General features: G+C 40.6%; 2 protein-coding genes across 3 annotated transcripts in view; one reads left to right on the top strand and one right to left on the bottom strand.

Moving 5' to 3' along the window:
* Positions 1–1,303: 1,303 nt before the first annotated feature.
* On the top strand, positions 1,304–6,692 carry rtn2b (reticulon 2b). The gene is made up of 7 exons (XM_062406447.1): positions 1,304–1,369; positions 2,624–2,831; positions 3,210–3,348; positions 3,545–3,614; positions 3,876–3,922; positions 4,294–4,352; positions 4,536–6,692. The coding sequence occupies exons 1-7, from the start codon at positions 1,357–1,359 to the stop codon at positions 4,636–4,638; spliced, it is 639 nt and encodes a 212-aa protein (XP_062262431.1). The 5' UTR covers positions 1,304–1,356; the 3' UTR covers positions 4,639–6,692.
* A 554-nt stretch (positions 6,693–7,246) lies between these two features.
* Positions 7,247–19,937, bottom strand: part of nectin3b (nectin cell adhesion molecule 3b) — a 30,053-nt gene continuing 17,362 nt past the window's right edge. The window contains exons 6-8 of one of the 2 annotated variants that reach the window (XM_062405469.1): positions 11,818–11,962; positions 9,400–9,502; positions 7,247–9,147 (exon numbers count right to left, since the gene is read on the bottom strand). In XM_062405469.1, the coding sequence (XP_062261453.1) occupies positions 8,983–9,147; positions 9,400–9,502; positions 11,818–11,962 (413 nt within the window). In that variant the 3' untranslated portion in view covers positions 7,247–8,982. Of the gene's footprint in view, positions 9,148–9,399; positions 9,503–11,817; positions 11,963–14,988; positions 19,245–19,937 lie in introns of those variants that run through there. The other variant, XM_062405468.1, reaches the window with a different exon arrangement.

A 19,937-nucleotide genomic window follows, 5' to 3' on the forward strand; every position in this document is an offset into this window, starting at 1 on the left:
AATGGCTCTAATGTAGCAGTAAAGAAAACAAAATTATAGGCAGGTTGTGTTTATTAATGGGTATAAAATGGTTATTTTTCTGCTAAATTGCCATCTAAAAGAAAATATTATTTGAGACAAATTTGTATGTTTTTGTCTTTATAGAGACACAAAATGTGGACATTTGTATCTTATTCAACAGAGATGATGAGGCAAAGATTGGTACATGTTCTAACTGATTATTTTGTTTTCCACAAGCAGAAACATTAGTTTTCGACTTCCTGCGGTTTTGTTTGGCACCGCTCCACAAACAACTGCTCAAATCTGAGGATTCAGCCAGGATGGCATCTCTGCTCTCTGTACTCCTCTACTTACCCTGATTTCAGGACAGACATTCTGTCATGTTACTGTGACCCAGCAGGATGAACTATTTGTACAGTTTTAATGTTTAATCAATCAAATATTATCACATGTCATGATGATGTATATATAAATTATTACATTATATAATGTATATTGTACTTACTATTCATACCAATGTTCATATTCTCAAGCAAGATAGTTTGCCCAGTTATTATAAATGAATTGGAAATCTCTGTATAGGGGATTTCTGTCAACTCCAATCTTATTTTTTACCTCCATCGGCATTTGTTTGTCAGCAGAATTACGAAAAAACTGCTAAACCAATTTTCATGAAATGCTTGTGGAGGTGTGGTGCATGACCAAAGAAGATCGAGGGATGGGTTCAGGATTTGTTTGTTTTTTCAATTTCTTTGACATTGATAGGATACTTTCACTGATTTCCCAAAGAATAATTCATGGATCCAGATAAAACAATCTGGCTGATTTTAGGATTTATTCATTCATGATTTCATCAACATGGTGTACTTTGTTTATGATAACAATTCAAGCTTTATATCTTAAACCAAAGTGTTGTTTAAAGCTATTGACACTCATTTTCATGTTATTACTCTTGATTGTTGATTTTACAATAAAAGCGGTTCCAAGCTAATGTAGCTACATGTTATGGTGAGGGCCTCTGGGTGCAGGTCGGCATCCAGAGTGCTCACAGAGCTGTCAACCAAGAGCCTCTGCACGCTGAGGGACATGTACATGCTGACGTCTCAGGTTCCCAATTTGACTGTCTGCGTGTCTGCGTGTATGTGTGTGTGTGTGTGTGCCTGTGCACGTGCATGTTTGCATGCTTGTGTGTGTGTGTGTGTGTGAATCCAAACAGGGGGTATCCAATACAGGATAAAATTAGGCCAGCCAGGCCATATATTGCTGACTGAGCCCGGGCAGCCAAAAAAAGCCTGGAGTGAAAGCCAACAGTGGGAGCGCAAGGAAGAGAGGAGAGCAGGCAGGATCGCTGCTGAAATGGCCACCAAACGTAAGGAAAGAAATGGTGACAGCTTAAAGTAAAGGGAATCAGAGAGGAGAGAGGGCAGTGGTCAGATTCCCCCTGCCAGGTGGGGGGATAGATCAGTTATTTTTACCCTCTGCTGGGCAGGTGTGGATTCAGACAGCATGACTGTCATTTGTTGGACATATGGATAGAATGAGACTCAGCTAAATGAAACTCCCTGAGTCCCTGAATGAATGGTTGTTTGTTTCATTCCTAAAGATCCTAACTGTCAAATTAGAATTATTGTTGCTGTTTTTGTTTCACTTAAGTTGTGCTTAAAGTAGGTGCTAAAGGCAGGTTATAGGTATACCAAGCTTGGAAAATGACTTCATAGGTGTAACATGGGGATGTCTCTGTCTCAGACTGGTTTTCAGTTCAGTCATTAAATAAGACTGTATATATTTCTGTGTATATGTTCTGCTGGCTTGACTATTGTGTGAGTGAATGTGAGACTCTCTTATTGATGCATCGTGTCTTAGAGACAAGTTGTTGTCGTCGTGTGTGTGAATATGTTCATGTGTAACATTCTTGAGGATTTATTTTAATCAGATAATTATGGTGATATTAACACTTGAATTAGGAAGCTGACGATTTGTTGTTGGATGGTCTGATAAACTGTTACCCAATGAGTATTTATTTGTATTATTCATTCAGTACAGACCACATTATTAAAAGCAGTACATTCATTCTGCAATGCTTTTCTATTGAGAATAAATTATTGTAAAATATTAATAATTCTATTAATCTTTTTCACATTTTATAAGGAAGAAAGCTTTATTTATTTTACTTATCATCCTTTCTCCATCCTCTTTCTCACTATACTCACTGTTTTTAATTCATCAACTTTCCATGTAGCCTCTCTGGCACAGAGGGAAGGACGTGTGTCATGTTTCCGTCGGCAGCAGCAGTTTTGTTTGGAACAAAAAGAAGAAGGTGATCTGGGTCATTACATTGAAGAGTGAATCCACTCGCTGCATTTTGATATGACAGAATCTAAGAAATCTTATGAAACAAAATCTGTGCGTCTTTTTATAGAGCCAAGAGTTCAGAGCTGACGTGTGATGACATGTCACAGGCTCTTAACAATACCAAATTGATGACTGAGTACGAAGATGATCTATAAAGTTTAACTTTTCTTTCACCCATACAGTCAAACTAACACCTTCCCTCAATCCATCACTCGTTCAGTATAACTCATCTAACTTCTCGTTTCTAGTAAATGTCCACCTTGTTTTGCAGTTGTGGATCTGGTGTACTGGCGGAGCGTGAGGTGGACTGGTGTAGTGTTCACGGGGCTGGTGATCTCTCTGGCGAGCCTGTTCCAGCTCAGTGCCATCACCGTGCTCTCCCACCTCTGCCTGGGTATCATGTGTGTCACCTTCCTCCTCCGTCTCTGGTACAAGCTGCTGGAGCTGCTTCGCTGTAACCCTGGGGTGCACCCTTTCCAGTGAGTCTGTTGATATGGGCCACGCTGGATGTTCAATGGCAGAAACATGCTGCAAACGTAGGGCCTCAGTCGACCTGTTCTACCGGGGTAAAATTAGATTTCATAATCTTTGCCAAGGAGGTTACATTTTCACCCCTGCTTATTTATCCGTTGGTTTTTTTGTTAGTAAGATACAATGTTTTTTGGGGTGTTGAGTTCTATGATGATTCTCATGAATCTGGATAAGAAAGAAAATCAGGCATATTAAGAAAAGGGATTTCTATGACTGGGTGAAATTTGGTGCAGCTTGACTGAATTGAAGTTGTAGGCTTGAGCTTGGTGGAGGTATGTGTTCGACTGAGCTCCATTGTAATCGTGTGTCTGTGTGTGTGTTCCCAGGTCACATCTGGAGTATGACAACACTCTGACAGATAAGGATACAGTGATGCTGGTCGAGGAGGTGGTGCTACTGGTTGCATTCGCTATTACAGAGATCAAACGGCTCCTTTACATCGACTGTATGCTTGACTCTATGAAGGTTCGAACACGATGACAAAATAATGATTGAAAAGTATCATGTGAGCCACATTAATCCATGTACAGTATCTGATTCATGAAACCTCAAAGCTGAAACGTGAAATCTAAGTCTGTAAATTAACTGTATTATAGAAAACACTGGCAAATATACCATTGAATGTTAGCAAATCACATTCTCTCTCTGCTCTCTCTCCCAGTTTGTTGTGTTCCTGTATCTGTTGACCCATGTCGGTGTCCAAACCAGCGGACTGACTCTCATCATTGCTGGTGAGTTGAACTGATTCCAAAGAATTGTCCTTCTGGCATCTCTGTGTGACCTAAGTCAAGCACTTTGTGCTTTCATCCATCCACTCCTGCCTCACCCTGAAGAGCCTCTTCACATGGACACTGTGTGAATGTGATGTGACACAAAGCCTTCTGGTGCTTTAACAGTGTCCTAACACATTGTATCTTAAGTGTTGCATTTATCATTTACTGGTAAATAATAATATGTCAACCAGTCCTTTCTCATTCGTCCTTGTTTTACAGCTGTGATCGTTGTTTTCTCACTTCCTCTCTTTTACAAAAAGCAGCAGGTACGTATCGATAACATCACAAAACTGCATCTCTAAAGGGAGTGGTTGTTTTTCAACCAGAAGTAGGAAATAATAATTTAAGATTTCTCGGAAATGATTAAATACACTGTAAAAAACGCTAATACACATTTACTCATTCTTTTGTGTATATATTTATTACTTTTTTAAAACATATAAAAGGCATTCAATAAAAAATATAATCCATAATAAATGTAGCCGGAAATCAAAGGTCCTTTTTAACAGGATTAGATGTTATGATTGCTTAATGGTCTTGAAAGATAGTAAAAAAAAAAAAAAAAAGAAGAAAAAAGTAAAACCCCCATAATACACATTCTATCGCTGAATATATGAATTTGTCATTGTCCTGTCAGATGAGGATAAGGAAGATTGTTCGAGCGGTAAAAGCTTTTGTGAAGAAAATCAAAAACATGTAAGTAAACCTGCTCTTTATATAAAATCTTCTTCTATGTCCTTTAATAGGGAGCCCTTAAGGGGACATGGGCAAAAAGATAACAAAAAGTTTCAGGTTTCTGGAAATATACATCTCTTTCTTTTTGATCTTTTTCACATTATGTTGTCTAATCTGAAGCCTCCCTATCTCCTTTTTTTGCAGGTGCCTCAATCTGTATAGTTCAGTCAGACCCTCCTCTGCTCCTGCAGCTGCCCCGAAACCTGCAGCTGTACCCGCTGTCAAACCGAAGGCCAAGGCAAAGTAGCTAGTTTACTGACGCGTTCAGGGCACCCAGGGTTTGGGATTTGGAAAATGTTAGAATGGTACATCCTCTGCGGGGGCCGCTAGAGGGGCAGTTCATTTCCATCTCTGCACCGCGATGTTTGTTCATGGGAGCAAGTTTTAATTGATCTTGACGGCTGAAACAAAACTACCATTCACTCAAGGACAGGAAAGGGAAGTGTATGAGCAGAGGAATTTTATTTACAGAGATGTTTTGTTGGCAGTGTTCAGAATAACTAGTTCACACAGTGATGCAGTCCAGCCAGGGACAGCACCCAATATCCAGGTTCTTTTCATTTAATAACATGTTTATATTTACAAGTACACTGAGCACTCTACTTAATTTTTGCTGATTTTATTATTTAGCATTAAAAAACTTCAGTTGAAAAGAAAATTAACGTTATCTGCATCCATCAATTAACATATTGTTATGCTTGCTTTGCTGAAGAAAAAGTCGTTTAAATTTCATTATAGTATAAACGGTGAAAGAAGTTAAGTTCACCTATTCTAATGTGATAACGATAAAAGATATACAAACTTTTTAATAAGCAGGTTAGTGGGTTTTTAAAGCCATCTAACTTTAAACAGCTGACTGGCGTGGCTTAAAACAAAGCTTGGAGAGCAGTGAGAGATCAGATCGGTCAAGTGTGCACCAGAGAACCAAAGAAAATTAAAGTAAAAAAAATTGCAAAGCTTGGGGAACTGCAGAGTCAGATAACACTGCCCGTTCAATCTTTTTACTTGGATTATATTGATTATAAATCATTAATTGCTTCAAGCCTGGTAGTGTATTTCTCTCTTATTTTTCAAGTTGCTCTTTCAAACTCTCTTGGAGCATCAAGTTGTCCTCAACTTTTACATTTTTGTCTAAGTTATAACTATATATTTAACTTTCTTGACGACCATGTTTGATTTCCAAAAAGCTGCTCCATTACCTGCTGTCAGAGGACATTTCCATAGAAATTAACAAACTACAGCTTTTTATACCATTTTCAAAATATTCATCTTCATTATCAGACATTAGACACTTCCTGACATGAAGGACTGAGACAGAAGAATGGGTCCAACTAACAAATTAGGCTGTGCTACATAATGCTGCTGGCAACTTGATAATAACAAGAAGATGAAAATGACAGGTATATAGCTAAATAGCGACTTGGAATTCATTTATATTCATAAGGTCAGGCTCAACATCAATTTGTTCAAAAAAACAAAAAACAGTGATTGCTCTTGTGGCACCAAAGAAAATATTAAGAATAAGAATATAATTTATTTTTGATATTTTTTGTCAGTCCATTACCCAGACATTTCCACATTTTCCAAATCAACCAAACTATTTCAGAACGTGTTCATTTGTTGATTGAACTAAGTTAATAATAAACCTTTGTCTTCACTGTAGCTCAGGACACTTCAATGGTAACCTAACATGGAGAGTTGAAATTGTTTCCGAAACTTTCTGTTCAAGCTTCAGCCCGGGCTACAAAGTGGCTAAAAATCGTCCAGTGCTTTAACTCACGAGAGGTCTAATCGATTACGGCCATGTTTTAATTTTTTGATGAACTTTTCCTCTATTCTGAAAACTATGGGTTTAGCTGCCAAACCTTAGCCAGTCAACTGTAAGCAGTTATTTCAGTGCAGCTGTTTAGACGGCGAGCTACGGTTAGCATGTCAGATCGTGTTAGTGATCATGTGGCGCTCTCTAGTGGTCAGTGTTTTGGAACTTAAAACAAAGTTGCACTCGTACTACCATGTCTTAATGCGCTTAAGTTATTGACTGAAAATTCACATTGCGATGCAGGATTTCAGCATTCAAGTTCAGTTAATATCATTTAACACAACTGTCAATTGTGCTACAAAATAAAAGTGTAATTGCGATCTTCAGAGAAGTAAAGCCAATCGCTTGAAGCTATAGGCACAGTCTGTTACTGTTCTCACTGTTGTTTCAGGTTTACTTATTTCTATAGGTATTTATTATTTTTTTATAGTTTTTTTTTCCTATTATCATGTCACTACCCAATAATAATAAAAAAGTTGTTTACAAAACTGAAGGGGAGTTTGTTTTTCGTACTCTGTACCTGCAAAGTAAATCGATTTAATCTTTATTTGTTAACTTTATTAACAATGACACAATCTTGTTTCTGTGAAACTGAAGTAGCCATCAGGTTGTTTTCGACGCTGTCCGTTTGTTTGTTGTTGTTTTTATTCATGAAACTTGGCGGAAGGATGTTTTACGGGTCAGGGGAATAATTCATGGATCTTAAGGAATTATTTCTCCTATTTAGGGAACTTAAATCCACTGACCTTTAGTGCAGCTTGACTGAATGTAAGGGGACTGCTGGTACTTGTCTGGAGGTATGTGCTTCTCTGAATTCCATCCTTGTAAATTTTATGACTTACATCTTTGGTTTATCTACTGGGACATGTTAAATTACCTTGTGTAAATCAATGGAGACCAACTAACCATTAAACATCATAAAGCTCAATAAATCCAATGGGGCAATTTGAAGAGACAATTATGAAGTTAAGTTAAAATATCAGACACACCGGACACAGTTACTTTGAGTCATATTCTTCAATAGCATCAGTATTTATTGTCTTAATAATCATATTAGTGCATTATTGTAAATATAAACAGTTTTGTCTAAATCACTACTACAAAGAAATATTTCCCTGTAAGATTCCTGATGGGGTGATTTCTTAAAGTCATCCGACATTCATACTTCTTATAATCCCTGCAGTCCAGTATGATACACATAAACAAATTAATATGATGTGATTTTGTATTTCCAAACAATTAACATATACACTTTTCATATTAAATAATATGATCACAACTTAATCATATAAAAATAATGAAACTACATGTATTATTATTTCATCTTAAAATTCCAATGAAACTGAGCAGACATCACTTGTATTCTTCTGCTGTATATGCAGTGATGGCGATGCTTACAGTGACACATTTGACCACTAGATGTCCCTCTTGGAGAGTGTCAGCTACAGATCCCTCTGACTGATTTGTAGAAATAAATGAATCCAAACACTTTCGTCAATACAACATGAGTCACGGCTTCTCCAACACAAACACTGATTCATCTTCTCTTAATGTTGCTGGGTAAAAAACTATCTGTTGTAAGAATCTCAGTGGATGCAATGTGACTGACCTTGAGAAGAGTTTTTCTCAAATACGTCAATTCTAACACTCCCAAATCTTCAAGGTCTTCTTCTCTTGTTTCCACATCTGTTGACTCGCAGCCTCCATCTCTGAGCCTGTTCCCTTTTAGAAGGTTGTTAGACACGCAACTGTAGAGACTTATGATTTTACAGCAGGTCAGAAGTTTTTTCCTTCTTGTAATAGTCCCCTCTGTTATTCCTTTGCATGTGATTTTGTGACGTTACAGTGTGAGGACAGATGATGGGTTTCATCGGAAGGCCACTTACAGAACACAAACTTGCAATTTAGTAGATAAATTAAGAAATTTTGAGGAAATACCCTCAAAATGTAAATATGGCAATTGAAACAGTTAGGTCTCCACTTTGAAATTCAGAGTGTGTTATAAAAGAGCAACATTTCCCTCAGTTTAAGTGCAGTTTCTACAGCATATATAAATATATATATGTCAACACTGATATCAGTAATGTGTCACAGTATCGTTCCCCTGATTAGTAGATTATGACTCTGAGACAGAGGCTACACATTTACAAATCTACAGTTTCTGCTGCCAAAAAGCATTGTGTCATAACATTCCAGCAGCAAATCACAGACGTGGTACAAGATACCTTAATTAATCCCAGCGAGGGTCTATGCTGCAGTAAGTACACCTGGTCTCAGTGGACCTCAGAAGTTTGGATCTGGCCTGGTTTGGGAAGTAGTGATATGCCTGAGAATACAGAGTCCTCCGATTTATGCTTCACGCCATCCTCATTGACGGGGGAATAACAAAACGAAAATTCAAAAGTAAAATAAAACAATTAAAGCAATGTTTTGACATGGAAACGCACTTAATTTGCGTTATTCAAAAAGGGTAGGAAATGTGTACTGCAGAAGCCAGGCTAGCTGTTCCCCCCTGTTTCCAGTCTTTATGCTAAGCTAAGCTAACTATCTGCCGGCCCCAACTTCATATTGATTCATCTATCCATCTAACTCTCAACATGAAAGAAAATAAGTGGACAGTCCAAAATGTTTAAGAATTTAAAATCGTAAGGAAAAGTAAAATGTAATGAAAATGTGTAAAACCTGCCTGCAAAGTGAGTCTGTTCCCTTCAATGTTAGTCGGACAGAGTGAATGTCTGTCAGCTGCTTGTTGGACTGAGTTCATGGTGTCCGTCACACATAGTGCTCAAGGCGGTTGATGTACACGCGGTCTGTCCCACTCTGATGACATGCCCACTCCAGACGGGACAGCTGCTGGGTGGGGCTTTGCTGCCTCTGCCTTGTTGGGGGTGGGCACTGCCCGTCACTCAGCCCGTACCTGCGCTCTGCCTTGCGATTCTTCATGTATAAAAACAACAAAAATGAATTACACACTTATTTGTCCAGCGACTCCTCACCAAACCCCCAAACAGTATTATCCTCTCATGGGTTTTTCATAAGTCAGAGCCTCGGAAAGTAGTGATACGCGTGAAGAAAAAAAAAAAGATTGAGTAACTATCTATACCAAACGTTTTAATGTTAGATACAGATCGAGATACACAAGAGGAGTGTCGTGTGTGTGTGTGTGTGTGTGTCTGGAGGGGGTGTTACCTGACAGAGCCAGGCCACTTGTGATGCGTGGACCCCCAGAGGTACCACCGGCGGTCTCTCAGAATAGGGAGGAGGCGGCTTGTGTGTCGGAGGAAGGTCAATCCTTCAGAGAAACAGAGAGAGGATGGAGAGACTTTAGCTTTCGTGATTACCTTTAAGAAGCCAGGAATATCACCCTGTGGTTGTGTCTCCACCAAGCAGCGCAGTTTCAGTGTCATTATTTCCCCAGATTAATATAAGGTCACTGTACCCTTTAACCTCTGAAATCTGTTCATCTTCAAGTCCAGGTGACAACTGGTAAAAATTTTAAGAAATCCCCTAGGACACGTCCTCTCGCAGGTAATGAAGAGGATGTGTTGTGTGAGGCCACCACAACCTTGACAAATGACCTATAACCACCATAATCGAATTGATTAATCTGTGAGTCTAAGGGTACATTGGAGTCAAATTAAAAAAAGTATCTATCTTGAAGCGTTCCTTCGGATAAGGTATTCATGATCTAAAACAAATAGTTGTGTGAAGTCACAGTGACCTTGACCTTTGACCCCCAAATACTAGGTCATCACTGAGGCCTGGTGAATGATTGTGGCGGATTCAGGGTTATTGGGTGATCCTGATATATCACATTCACTGTGACCTTGTCCTTTAACCACCAAAATCATATCAGTTTAACCTTGATTCCAAATTGTAGCAAATTTGAAGAAATTCCCTCATGGTGAGATATTGTGTTTATAAGAAAGGGGCAGACAGAAAACCAAAAGACGACCTGCCTCTGGCCACAGGCTGACACCAGCACAGAGGCATAGAAATGAGAAGAGAATAATACATTTATTCTAGTAATTGTTTCTGCTTGGTATAAAATCAATTAACCAATACAATTTTAAGATGAGTGCTGGATGAACACCTCTTGTCACATTTTTAAGTATGAGAAAATAACCCTGATGATGTCACAGTGATGTCATCCAGGTTATCTTGAGTCGGCCTTAAAGATCACACATTAAGTTCATCAGCCTCTGCATTGACTATTTTGATTATTCTTACCAGAACCTGGGGACTGACCTTGGCCATTTGTAAAACCATGTCAGGACAGGCATTGATTTTTCTAACACTGTATATCACTTGATGCTCTGCTTCTCTTTCATACTTCAGATGAGGGCTGGTAGGAGATTACAGTTAGTGTCTCAGTGACCTGCTGTCCTCCACTCATGCATGCGTGTGATGAGGGAGAGGGACGAGGTCCTGCGTCCAGCCGCCTTCTCCATCCCCCCATTATCCCACTGGGACCGACCACGGTCACACTTAAGATGCTAAGTTTGTCACGGCATTGACCACGGACTAACACACAGATAGATATACCACCCTGTAGTGTCAGTATACTGTGAGGCAGGGCCCTCTACACCGCATTTTCACCTCACAGTTCATCCGGTTTTCTACCAGTGTTCAGACAATCAGCAGCAATTGTAGGTGGGCTATTTTCACCAGCGCTGTTACATAATCACTCAGTCTGAAACTCTGAAGCGTGCACAGCAAATGTTTTTCAAATTTCCCTGAAGAGGCCGCTGTCAGCGAAATGAGGATGCGCATTGTAGTAAAAGGAGAAAATGTTCGTAAGAAAGGTAAGTCACAAATCTTTGACAGGACAGTGAGAAAGTATTTGAGATACTGGGGCGGGGAAACCACAGCTGAGAAATTGAACAGCGGCTGTGGAGTGAGCGTGCACAATGACACACTAACAAGGATGGATGAGGGGATCAACCTGCAACCTTGCAGATATGCTCCACAGGTTCATAATAATGATTTGTATGTATGGGGTAGCAGGTCGATCGGCAGCATTGGCCACATATCGTGCACATTTGTGTTGCTGTGTGGACCCTAATGATAAATCGAAGCAGACTTAATCAGAATAAACCCTCCAGGTTTTTCCTCATGGACTAGAAGACATAAAAGATCCTGCTCAGTCCTATAATTTACCCTCTGTCACAGTTATTTAGAGGAGACACAACAGAGACAGACGAAACAAAGAACAAGAGTTAAGCACAGACACACACACAAACACACAGGGAAATGTCAATCACGGGTCTCTGGCAGTGTGACCCAGCTTCTTCTGTAAATAATTTAACCTCAAAGTTCTTCTTCTTCTTTGCTTCTTCTAACATTAACACAAGCGCTGGTGCACTACAGGAACAGATGCATCAAAACAGCACAAGGGCTGGCTGCCAAGACAGCAATCATCTGCCACCCCTCAACCTTGTCCCGCAGCCTCCCTGCTCCCGGGCCACGCTCCTCCGCAGCTCTCTCCGCGGGGGGAGGGAGCAACTCCTTGAACCCACCGATGGGCTCCAGTCAACCCCGCGCGTTCTCGTGTCACTAATAACCATCCGAGCATGTTGTGCGGCATGAATTATTTGTCACACTTACACTTTGTCGGTGAAGGCTGGCTGCTGGGCCTTGCGAGCAGTGAGGATCACGATGATGACGATGACGACGAGGAAGAGGGCGAGGACTGCGCCCATGACGGCTCCGGCCACGGCGATGGCGTTTGACCTCTCTGCCTGAGACTGGCCTGAAACAGAGGAGGGAGAGACTCATTATAATAAAACAACATGAGAGAAGAAGGAACAGACTCAAAGGCCAGCGCTAGAGGAAATGAAGCTCATATTGCTTGGATTTTCTGTCAACGCAGTCAGGGGGGCATTGAATATTTGTCTAACAAGGACACAGTGTCATCTGGGTACATTTAGTTTCAGATCCACAGTTGCCCCCTAAAGGCAAAGGGAGTAACAACAACATTTATGTCCACACGTCACCATCTATTAGCAAAAACGACAGAGCGATAGCATCTGCATTAGTATCCAGTCAGCAAATCTACAAGACAGGGGCCCTTTAAGTAATACCTCCAACGAGACTCATTCACTTGATTGAGATCATTGGTTGGTTTAAGTGCTAATTAAATTGTAAATATGGCACAAACAATAAACCAAAAAAGTAATTGAAGTGTTTAAGTCTCTCCTGCTTTTAACCATGCTCTTAACTGCTCTGATTATTTCCCCTTTAAATTCTAGACATTTTGGTTTTTTTGTCAGATACGTCAAATAAGGTTAATTTTCATGTTTTATTCTAAAATACATTGGTTAATATCCCACTTTTTAAGCTTTTATATTGTTATCCACCCTACCCCTCCTCTGTTTTGTGTGGACTAGAACGTTATTGTGTCTGCAGAATTAGCTTTGTCAGACCATATGCTTGCATATGCTCCATGTAGTCCACTGAAGGGATTAGGATTAATCAGTGATTAAAATGCATTAAACTCACAGAACAGCGAGCTTCGGCCAATCAGCTGTAAATGTATTACTGTGATTATGGGACACTGGGGGACAAAAGATAACAAGGAAAAACAAAACAAAATGCCCACTGGTCAATTCCAGTTGGTTGAGGAAGATGTTGAGTTGGGGCAGAAGAAAAAAAAAAAAAAAAAAAAAACAGTAAAAAAAAGGTTGAGACAAGAATCCTAAATAACATTTCAATTGTGATGCAGATTGCAAAAACCGGGACTTCTTAGCTCAGCCCCTGAAAGCCACTTCTTCCCATCCCCCATCCCCTCTGCTCCCTTCACAGCGTCCTCTAACAGTTAATAACCGTTCGATTACCTTCCAATGCGGCTGAGCTATGACAAGAGACTCTTGAGTTGATCAAAAGGCCTTTATAAATGCAGTTCATTATGTCGCCTGCTTTAATGACAGGAGACAGTCAATTTCTCACATTCATGACGTGACTAGAAATAAAAAGTGCTTTTAAACACACGAAAACCACCTTCAGGAGTTTATGAGTTTTAATCACACACCACTATACACTTATCTTATGTTATCATAGGGACATTTTGAGATTATGTAAAAATCAAGGTGCATCTTGATACATTATAAATCTCCCATGGTGCTTCTTAATGGAGTAATTTAGCTAAAAATTCAAATTAGGACAATGATATGCGTAAAATGTATATAAAATAATGTTCTGTTGACATTTTTGTCCCATTTGAACATCACTTTTGTTCAAAACCCATCCGTTCTGGTGGGGCTCGGATTAGTGTTGTTAGTTGTGGATCAACTGTCCCCATGCGGGGATCTGGCTCCGGCACAAGAACTTCTCAGTCTCTTCTACTTCAGCACTTTATCAGACGCGCGTCATCCCTGGGAAGCCGGGAAGAAAGTGCACGCCAATCACTCATCGAGGTCAGAGGCTGACACGCTCATTATGAATTGAACACTGTGCACCGTGGTCAACTGAGGAGAAGCGTGGGAGCATAGGCTAACCCTGACCCCCCCACCCCTAACACCCCAGGCCCAAAATCTACCCACCAGGGTCAAGGGTCATACCAATGCCCAGACAACAGCCCCCTCTGGGAGCGGGGGGGAGGGAGAGATTAGGGCTGAAGGCAGTGTGTCATCTATTTCAATATTTTCAGCTCAATGATGCTAACAATTTGATCCCAATTCTGCCGGGGAGTTATTATCAAAGTGTCTCGTAAACAGACGTCAGCGCTTCCTCCCTCTCCCTGCTCGAGACGTTCGCTCGCTTCTTTGTGTGTTCTGAAAAGTCTCCTTGGAAACTGTTTTGGTGTGCAGACAAAAAGCAAATCCACTGATCTTCCTCAAAAGTCTCAATCAAATGCAAGCGTTGCCGGCTGACATCATTTGTCGCTATATACTGAGCTGCTCCGCCGTGTATTTTCAGACTGTGCATGCCCCGTTTCAAGGTCAGTGACAACAACTGCTGCGACCATGATAAGGTCTATAGAGGACAGCGAGGTCTGCTGAAATAAACAAGTTCAGAGGGAAGTGTGTCTATCGTGAAGACCTGGGGTCCATGCTGAACGGTGTCAAGGTCACATTGGCAGGATATGCCCTCCGAGCCAGAGGAGCACTCTGCAGTGCAGCAGGACATAATGGGCCATTTTCAATTCCAGTGGCTAATTTTCCCTTTTTGCTCCTGCCTTTCACAGCAGCACATTTAACCTCTTTGCTCCACGCTCACACTCCCTGGCATCCCCTCTCCCTCCCACTTTGCTGTGGCCAGGTAGCGCTTGTGGGAAGACAGCCTCCATCAGCAGCTCCAGATGAGCTTGTTGCCATGGGGACAGTCAATGGGCTGGAGAGTGGGGACTTTGGGCCAGACATAAACACTCAGCGTTTAATTTTACCAGCTGGAAGAGAGTGGGAGAAAGACACAAGGGGGGTTGAATTCACAAAGGAGAGGAGCTGTAGGGGAGAGCGAGGGCCTTTCTGCTCTGAAACAAAGCAAACAAGAGGACACATGGAGAGAAGAGGTGCTGCTCGATCTCCCCAAACACTCTCCACTGGACAGGAACCGCTCACCATTCCACCATTGTATTTAAAGCTAAAGCAATAAATCAAACTCATGATTCTCAGATATGAAAGCGTGATGGAGATAAGGTGAAGTGGAGAAAAAAAAAAAAAGGATTTTGGATTACATCATGAACGGCGTCCCACACTTGCGTACTGGGTTTGGGGGGGTGGTTATGCAGCATTATGCGTTAGGGAGTGAGAGATGATGTCATTTACAGAAGCACAAAGAGGCTGAGACTGAGCAGTCGGAGTAATGGCGAGCTGAAAAACCTCCAGAGAGAATCACTCACAGGTGCTAAGGTGCTTTATTCAACTAAAGTTTGTCAGAACGATTGACAAAAATAATGCTTCACTGTTGTCACATTAACATAAATATTATTTTTTTCCTTCCTTCAAGAAACTTACATTTCCTGTATATACAAAAACAAAGATGACCACAAGGTGCATTGGAACAAGGTGAGACTGAAGTCAACTCTTCAGTATTTTAAACAACAGTGATTCAACAAAAAACAAACAAACCCTGACACACACACACATATGAATTCGAGATTTAACTAATTTTAAATTAAAATCATCATCTTTGTGTGTGTTTTAATGCCTCTAGAGTTGTAAATATACTGCATCATTAACCATCGTAGGAGCAAGGGCTGAGAAGTGAATATGGCACAACTGACAACTGAGTCCTCCCAACAAACATTATGCAGAAAAAAAAAGAAAAAGAAAATCTCAGAGCAACAAATAAGAAAACACAGAAATGTCTTTGTCTAGGTATCTAAGGCACTATAGTTGTATTTCTCAACTCAAAGTGGAGGACATCGCCTGAAGATATTGAGGACTGATGTCTATACAAAATGTCACAGTACAAAAGACCTTCATTAATCCAGGTGCAGGGCAGCAAAAATAATATATTGATTAGTGGAATTTCCGTCTTAGTGCATAGAAGCAAACAAGGTGAGGCTGCCGTGCTTCCTGTTGCTCTTGCATTTATATGAAATACTGAAATCATAGGTGTCAGCAGCAACATTTTCAAAAAATAAAAATCAAGAACAAAACTTAAAATTAAACAATGTAGATGAGGTTATGTGGTTCAGAAATGATCCAGCTGTACACTTTACTGTACTCCAATCAAAGCATCAGTTCATGAAAACAGTTTGATGTCTAACTATTTGACATTTCATTTGGGATTGACAGACCCAGGTTTTTGCGGTGTCGTTCTCTGATGGTTTAACCAGCAGCCAAATACAATGAAGACAAATGGAATGTTGTTTGCTACCTCCACCAAGAAGGTGGTGTTTTGAGGTTTTTTTTTTTTTGTGGGATTATGAAAAACTGCTTAAGCCAGTTTATGGAAATTTGGTGGAATGATGGGGTATAGGCCAAGTAAGAAGCCATTAACTAATAGTTCGGGTCTGGACAAAGGGGCAGATCGAAACCGCGATCTCTTTTTACATATTTTCACAGATTTGGCAGGAAATAATATGTGGATCTTAATGGACTAAAATCCAACATGTTAAGTGAAAGGATATATTACTTTATGAAATTTGGTGCGGCTTGTTTTTGTTTTAAGGAGACTGTTGGGCCATACTACTGCACAGCATTCCTACTGCACAGCATCTGTAGCAACAATTGGAACAACAGCACAGGTGTCACATTGTCCACTTGCAGGCTGCAGGGGAACATTATTAAATCTCACAGAGATAGCGCAGCCTACTCACTCCACAAGATTCACACCCTGACGAAATTAGTGCAGGTTCATAACAATAGAAATAAATCTCATTTTCTCGACGCTTGTTGTAATATCAAAGTGGCCAAATAGCATCTTTTCATTTCTATTTCAGGCTACAAGACCCTGTATACAAAAGTGATACGTTAGGCGTTTATAGAAGTTACGGAATAATAATCAGTTGCTACCTAGTCACTTAATACTTATGTGAGACACACTGACATCATCATATTATATCTATAATGTAAGTTCAACAAATATTTGGCATCTGTCTGCAAATATTGTAAAGGTGACCACACTACTGAAGAGGTCATGTATTCACAAACACTAGTGTACATGAAATGAACTGTGGGATATCCTCCATGCAGTCTGGTGAACTGTTTAACACTTTCTGTGTCACATACAAAAACTGAGAAGATTTCTTGAACTCTGTAATAGCTTCGACTCCTGAACCACTGGACACAGACTTATGAAATACACTTAGACCTCTGTTCCGGCATACTCCTGCACACCTTGCAGCACCTTAATGGGCAGTAAAATAAGGCTGGTAACAAATAAATACAGAATTAGTTGCAACTCAAGCCGGATTATTTTCATCACTTTTCAAAGGCAGAGATTTAATCATCAGTGCACTAACACAAATTGTCTGTCCCTTCTGATGAGTAAGCACTGTGCTTTGGATAAAGCACTGAGTGGACAGTTTGATAACCACAGGTGACAGAGACAGCATATCCAGCACAAAATATCTAATTTGTCTGATTTATCTAATAGTATGAGTTGTTATACAACTAATAGTAATCATAAATGCTTCAAATAACTGGTTGGTATAATTAGATTGGGCAGTTGCACACATGGAAAGCCACAATAAGCCCATTGATGCCTCAGATTGTAATTGCTTCTTGTTTCAACAGATGACAGAGAGTAGTGAAATTAGACCATGGGTAGTTATTTGTAATAGTGTCCTGGCTGCACTCCTGAATAATTTCTTTGTGAGACAAAATACTTTGGGACAAGGAGGCCAGTGAATGGTGGCTGCCATCCTGACGACCCGCTTCTAACATCCAAACATTTCCCAGAGTCCTGGTTTGGGACTGGAGAGCGAATACACAAACATATCCATAACCACCATGCGAGGGATAAAAAATAAATGAGTAATAATATTCTAACTCATTTCTACTTGCAGTGGACAGAGAGGATGGTGTGGCAAATTTGCATATCAAAGTTCGACTGTGTGACAGACTGAGTCGGTTGCTACAGTGGACTGTGCCTCATGCACACAGGCTTTTCTGCTTAGCCTCTCTCCACCCATGCCTCCTGGGGATATAAGACGAGCGGAGGACATACGGTAGAAATGCTCTTAGGTTTCCCACTCTGGGCCATTCTTTTTAAAGGACGCTACTAGGACATCGGTGGTCAAGTCCTCGACCTCACAATCTCCCATTGCGGTAATTTAAATAAGGTCTGATGATCCGGTTTGCCCATTATTAAGTTATGCAAAGGGAAGTGCAATAATATGTTTGAGCACGAGGTCACTAAGCATGGAGGGATAGTGATTTCTCAGCAAGACCTTTTTTGAATCAGCTCTGCTGTGCCCTATACTGGATTTTGGGAAAATTAATTTATTTTCAATCGGTTCTGCATCATTCTTAACTATTGGCAAATTATAATCAGAGATGAAATAACTGTACTCAATGTTATCAATAGCAACATATATACAAATAAGCATCACATAGCCCAAAAAGGCAGATTTTGTAGAAAAAACTACTTTCTTCTAACATATGTGAAGCCTTTCACTCCACTGAACTACAAGAGTAATACTAAATACATTGGCAGTCCATGTAGTAAGGCAGAAACAGCACATACTTACTCCTTTTGTTAGACTGCACACATAAACTAGTGACATGCCCACCTCTGTAGGCATGTAGGTGTGGGGCTGAACAGTCCACAGTCTTTCCCCATGACAAAGAGAAAACTTTAGATCAAGTGTTGCCCAGGACGCTTGTAAAACAAGAAAATTAAAGGACTGTGTGCGTACAAAACAGAAATAATGTGGTTCTTCTCTTAATCAAATAAATGAAAACTTCATTTTCTGCTCCTGCAGAATCATGTAGCTTGTCAAACGAACAACTCCCTACGCGAGATGACCGAGCCATCTGTGTGAGAGACATAGTCCGCATCAGTCCCGCTATCGTAGCAGTCATCTGACTGGTAGGAGGAGCCGTTTCCCTGTGGTTTTGGCGGATGCGGGAGTCGGGCCTGCCGTGGGCTAGAATACTGTGTGTGTTCACGCTGGTGATTCTGCTCTTTGCAGAGGTGACTGCTCTCCCTCATTGCCCTAGTGAAGCCATTAGGGGGATACTCCTCTCCGTTATAGCCGCTATGCTCTTGTTTGAGCTGGCGGTCGCCCCACTCCTCCCGGTCGTGGTCTCGGCGGAAGGAGCTGCTGCCGGCTTTGGTTGGGCGGAGCTCGTGCTGCGTAGGGGCTTTCTGGTGGTGATTGGGACCCAGGTACAGCTGGGTGGAGTAATTCCCGTGGAAGGTCTGCTGTTTGCGTAGGTAATACATGCCTACGATAGACAGCAGCAGTAGCAGGAACAAGGTCCCACCCACAGCACCACCCACTATGGAACCAAGATTACTCTCAGGAAGGGCTTCACGTGTGGGGGAGATGAGGAGGACATGGCCCTTATCATCCACTAAGGTGGAGGAGGCAGAGCCAGCTAGGACAGGAGCAGTAATGGTGGAAGGCATGGTGGGAGGATCTAATGGAGGAGAGGAGGGTAAGAGGGGAGTAGATGATGGAAGGGAGAGATGAACAGACAGAGAAGCAGAGATTGTCAATGCCAACTACATCAGCATTTTACTAAGAAGGGATAGGTTAAAAAAACATCAACTAAACTACCACACATTCTAAACTATGCATGATACATGGTCTCAGCAAACTCAGGTCTGCACTGCCAACTCTTCAGAACTTCTAGGGGCAGTGTTCAATAATTAAACAATTAATAATAGACATGCGTAAAACAGAAACACTAGAATCTGGTAGGTTTAAATAAATGGTTATATTAGTATATGGATGAATGGGTTTTTAATATTCTCCTACAGCTACATCCACACTACTACATTTTAGTTTAATTTGTACACCACCATTGTGAATAGTTACATGAAATACATTTTTTTTTAACCTAACCCAGGTAGTTTTATGTCCATTCAGTTAACAGCAGTTTATAGAATCTCTTTTTTTGACCACTGCCTACACTAAATGAGTGCAGCTTTGTAACAGGTCAGTAATCAGGAAATGAGAATAAAACAAATGAAAATATCAGTCGATATTGATAATTATCACAATTATAGAAATACCATCATATTATATTCATTTTTAGTATTAAACTAATTTTTGCTCCTAAGTGATGGTTGTGGTTTTAAAGTCTATATTATGAGTAGAGAATGACGAA

The sequence above is a fragment of the Platichthys flesus genome, chromosome 15, assembly GCF_949316205.1.
Source record: "Platichthys flesus chromosome 15, fPlaFle2.1, whole genome shotgun sequence".
NCBI classification, from domain to species: Eukaryota; Metazoa; Chordata; class Actinopteri; order Pleuronectiformes; family Pleuronectidae; genus Platichthys; species Platichthys flesus.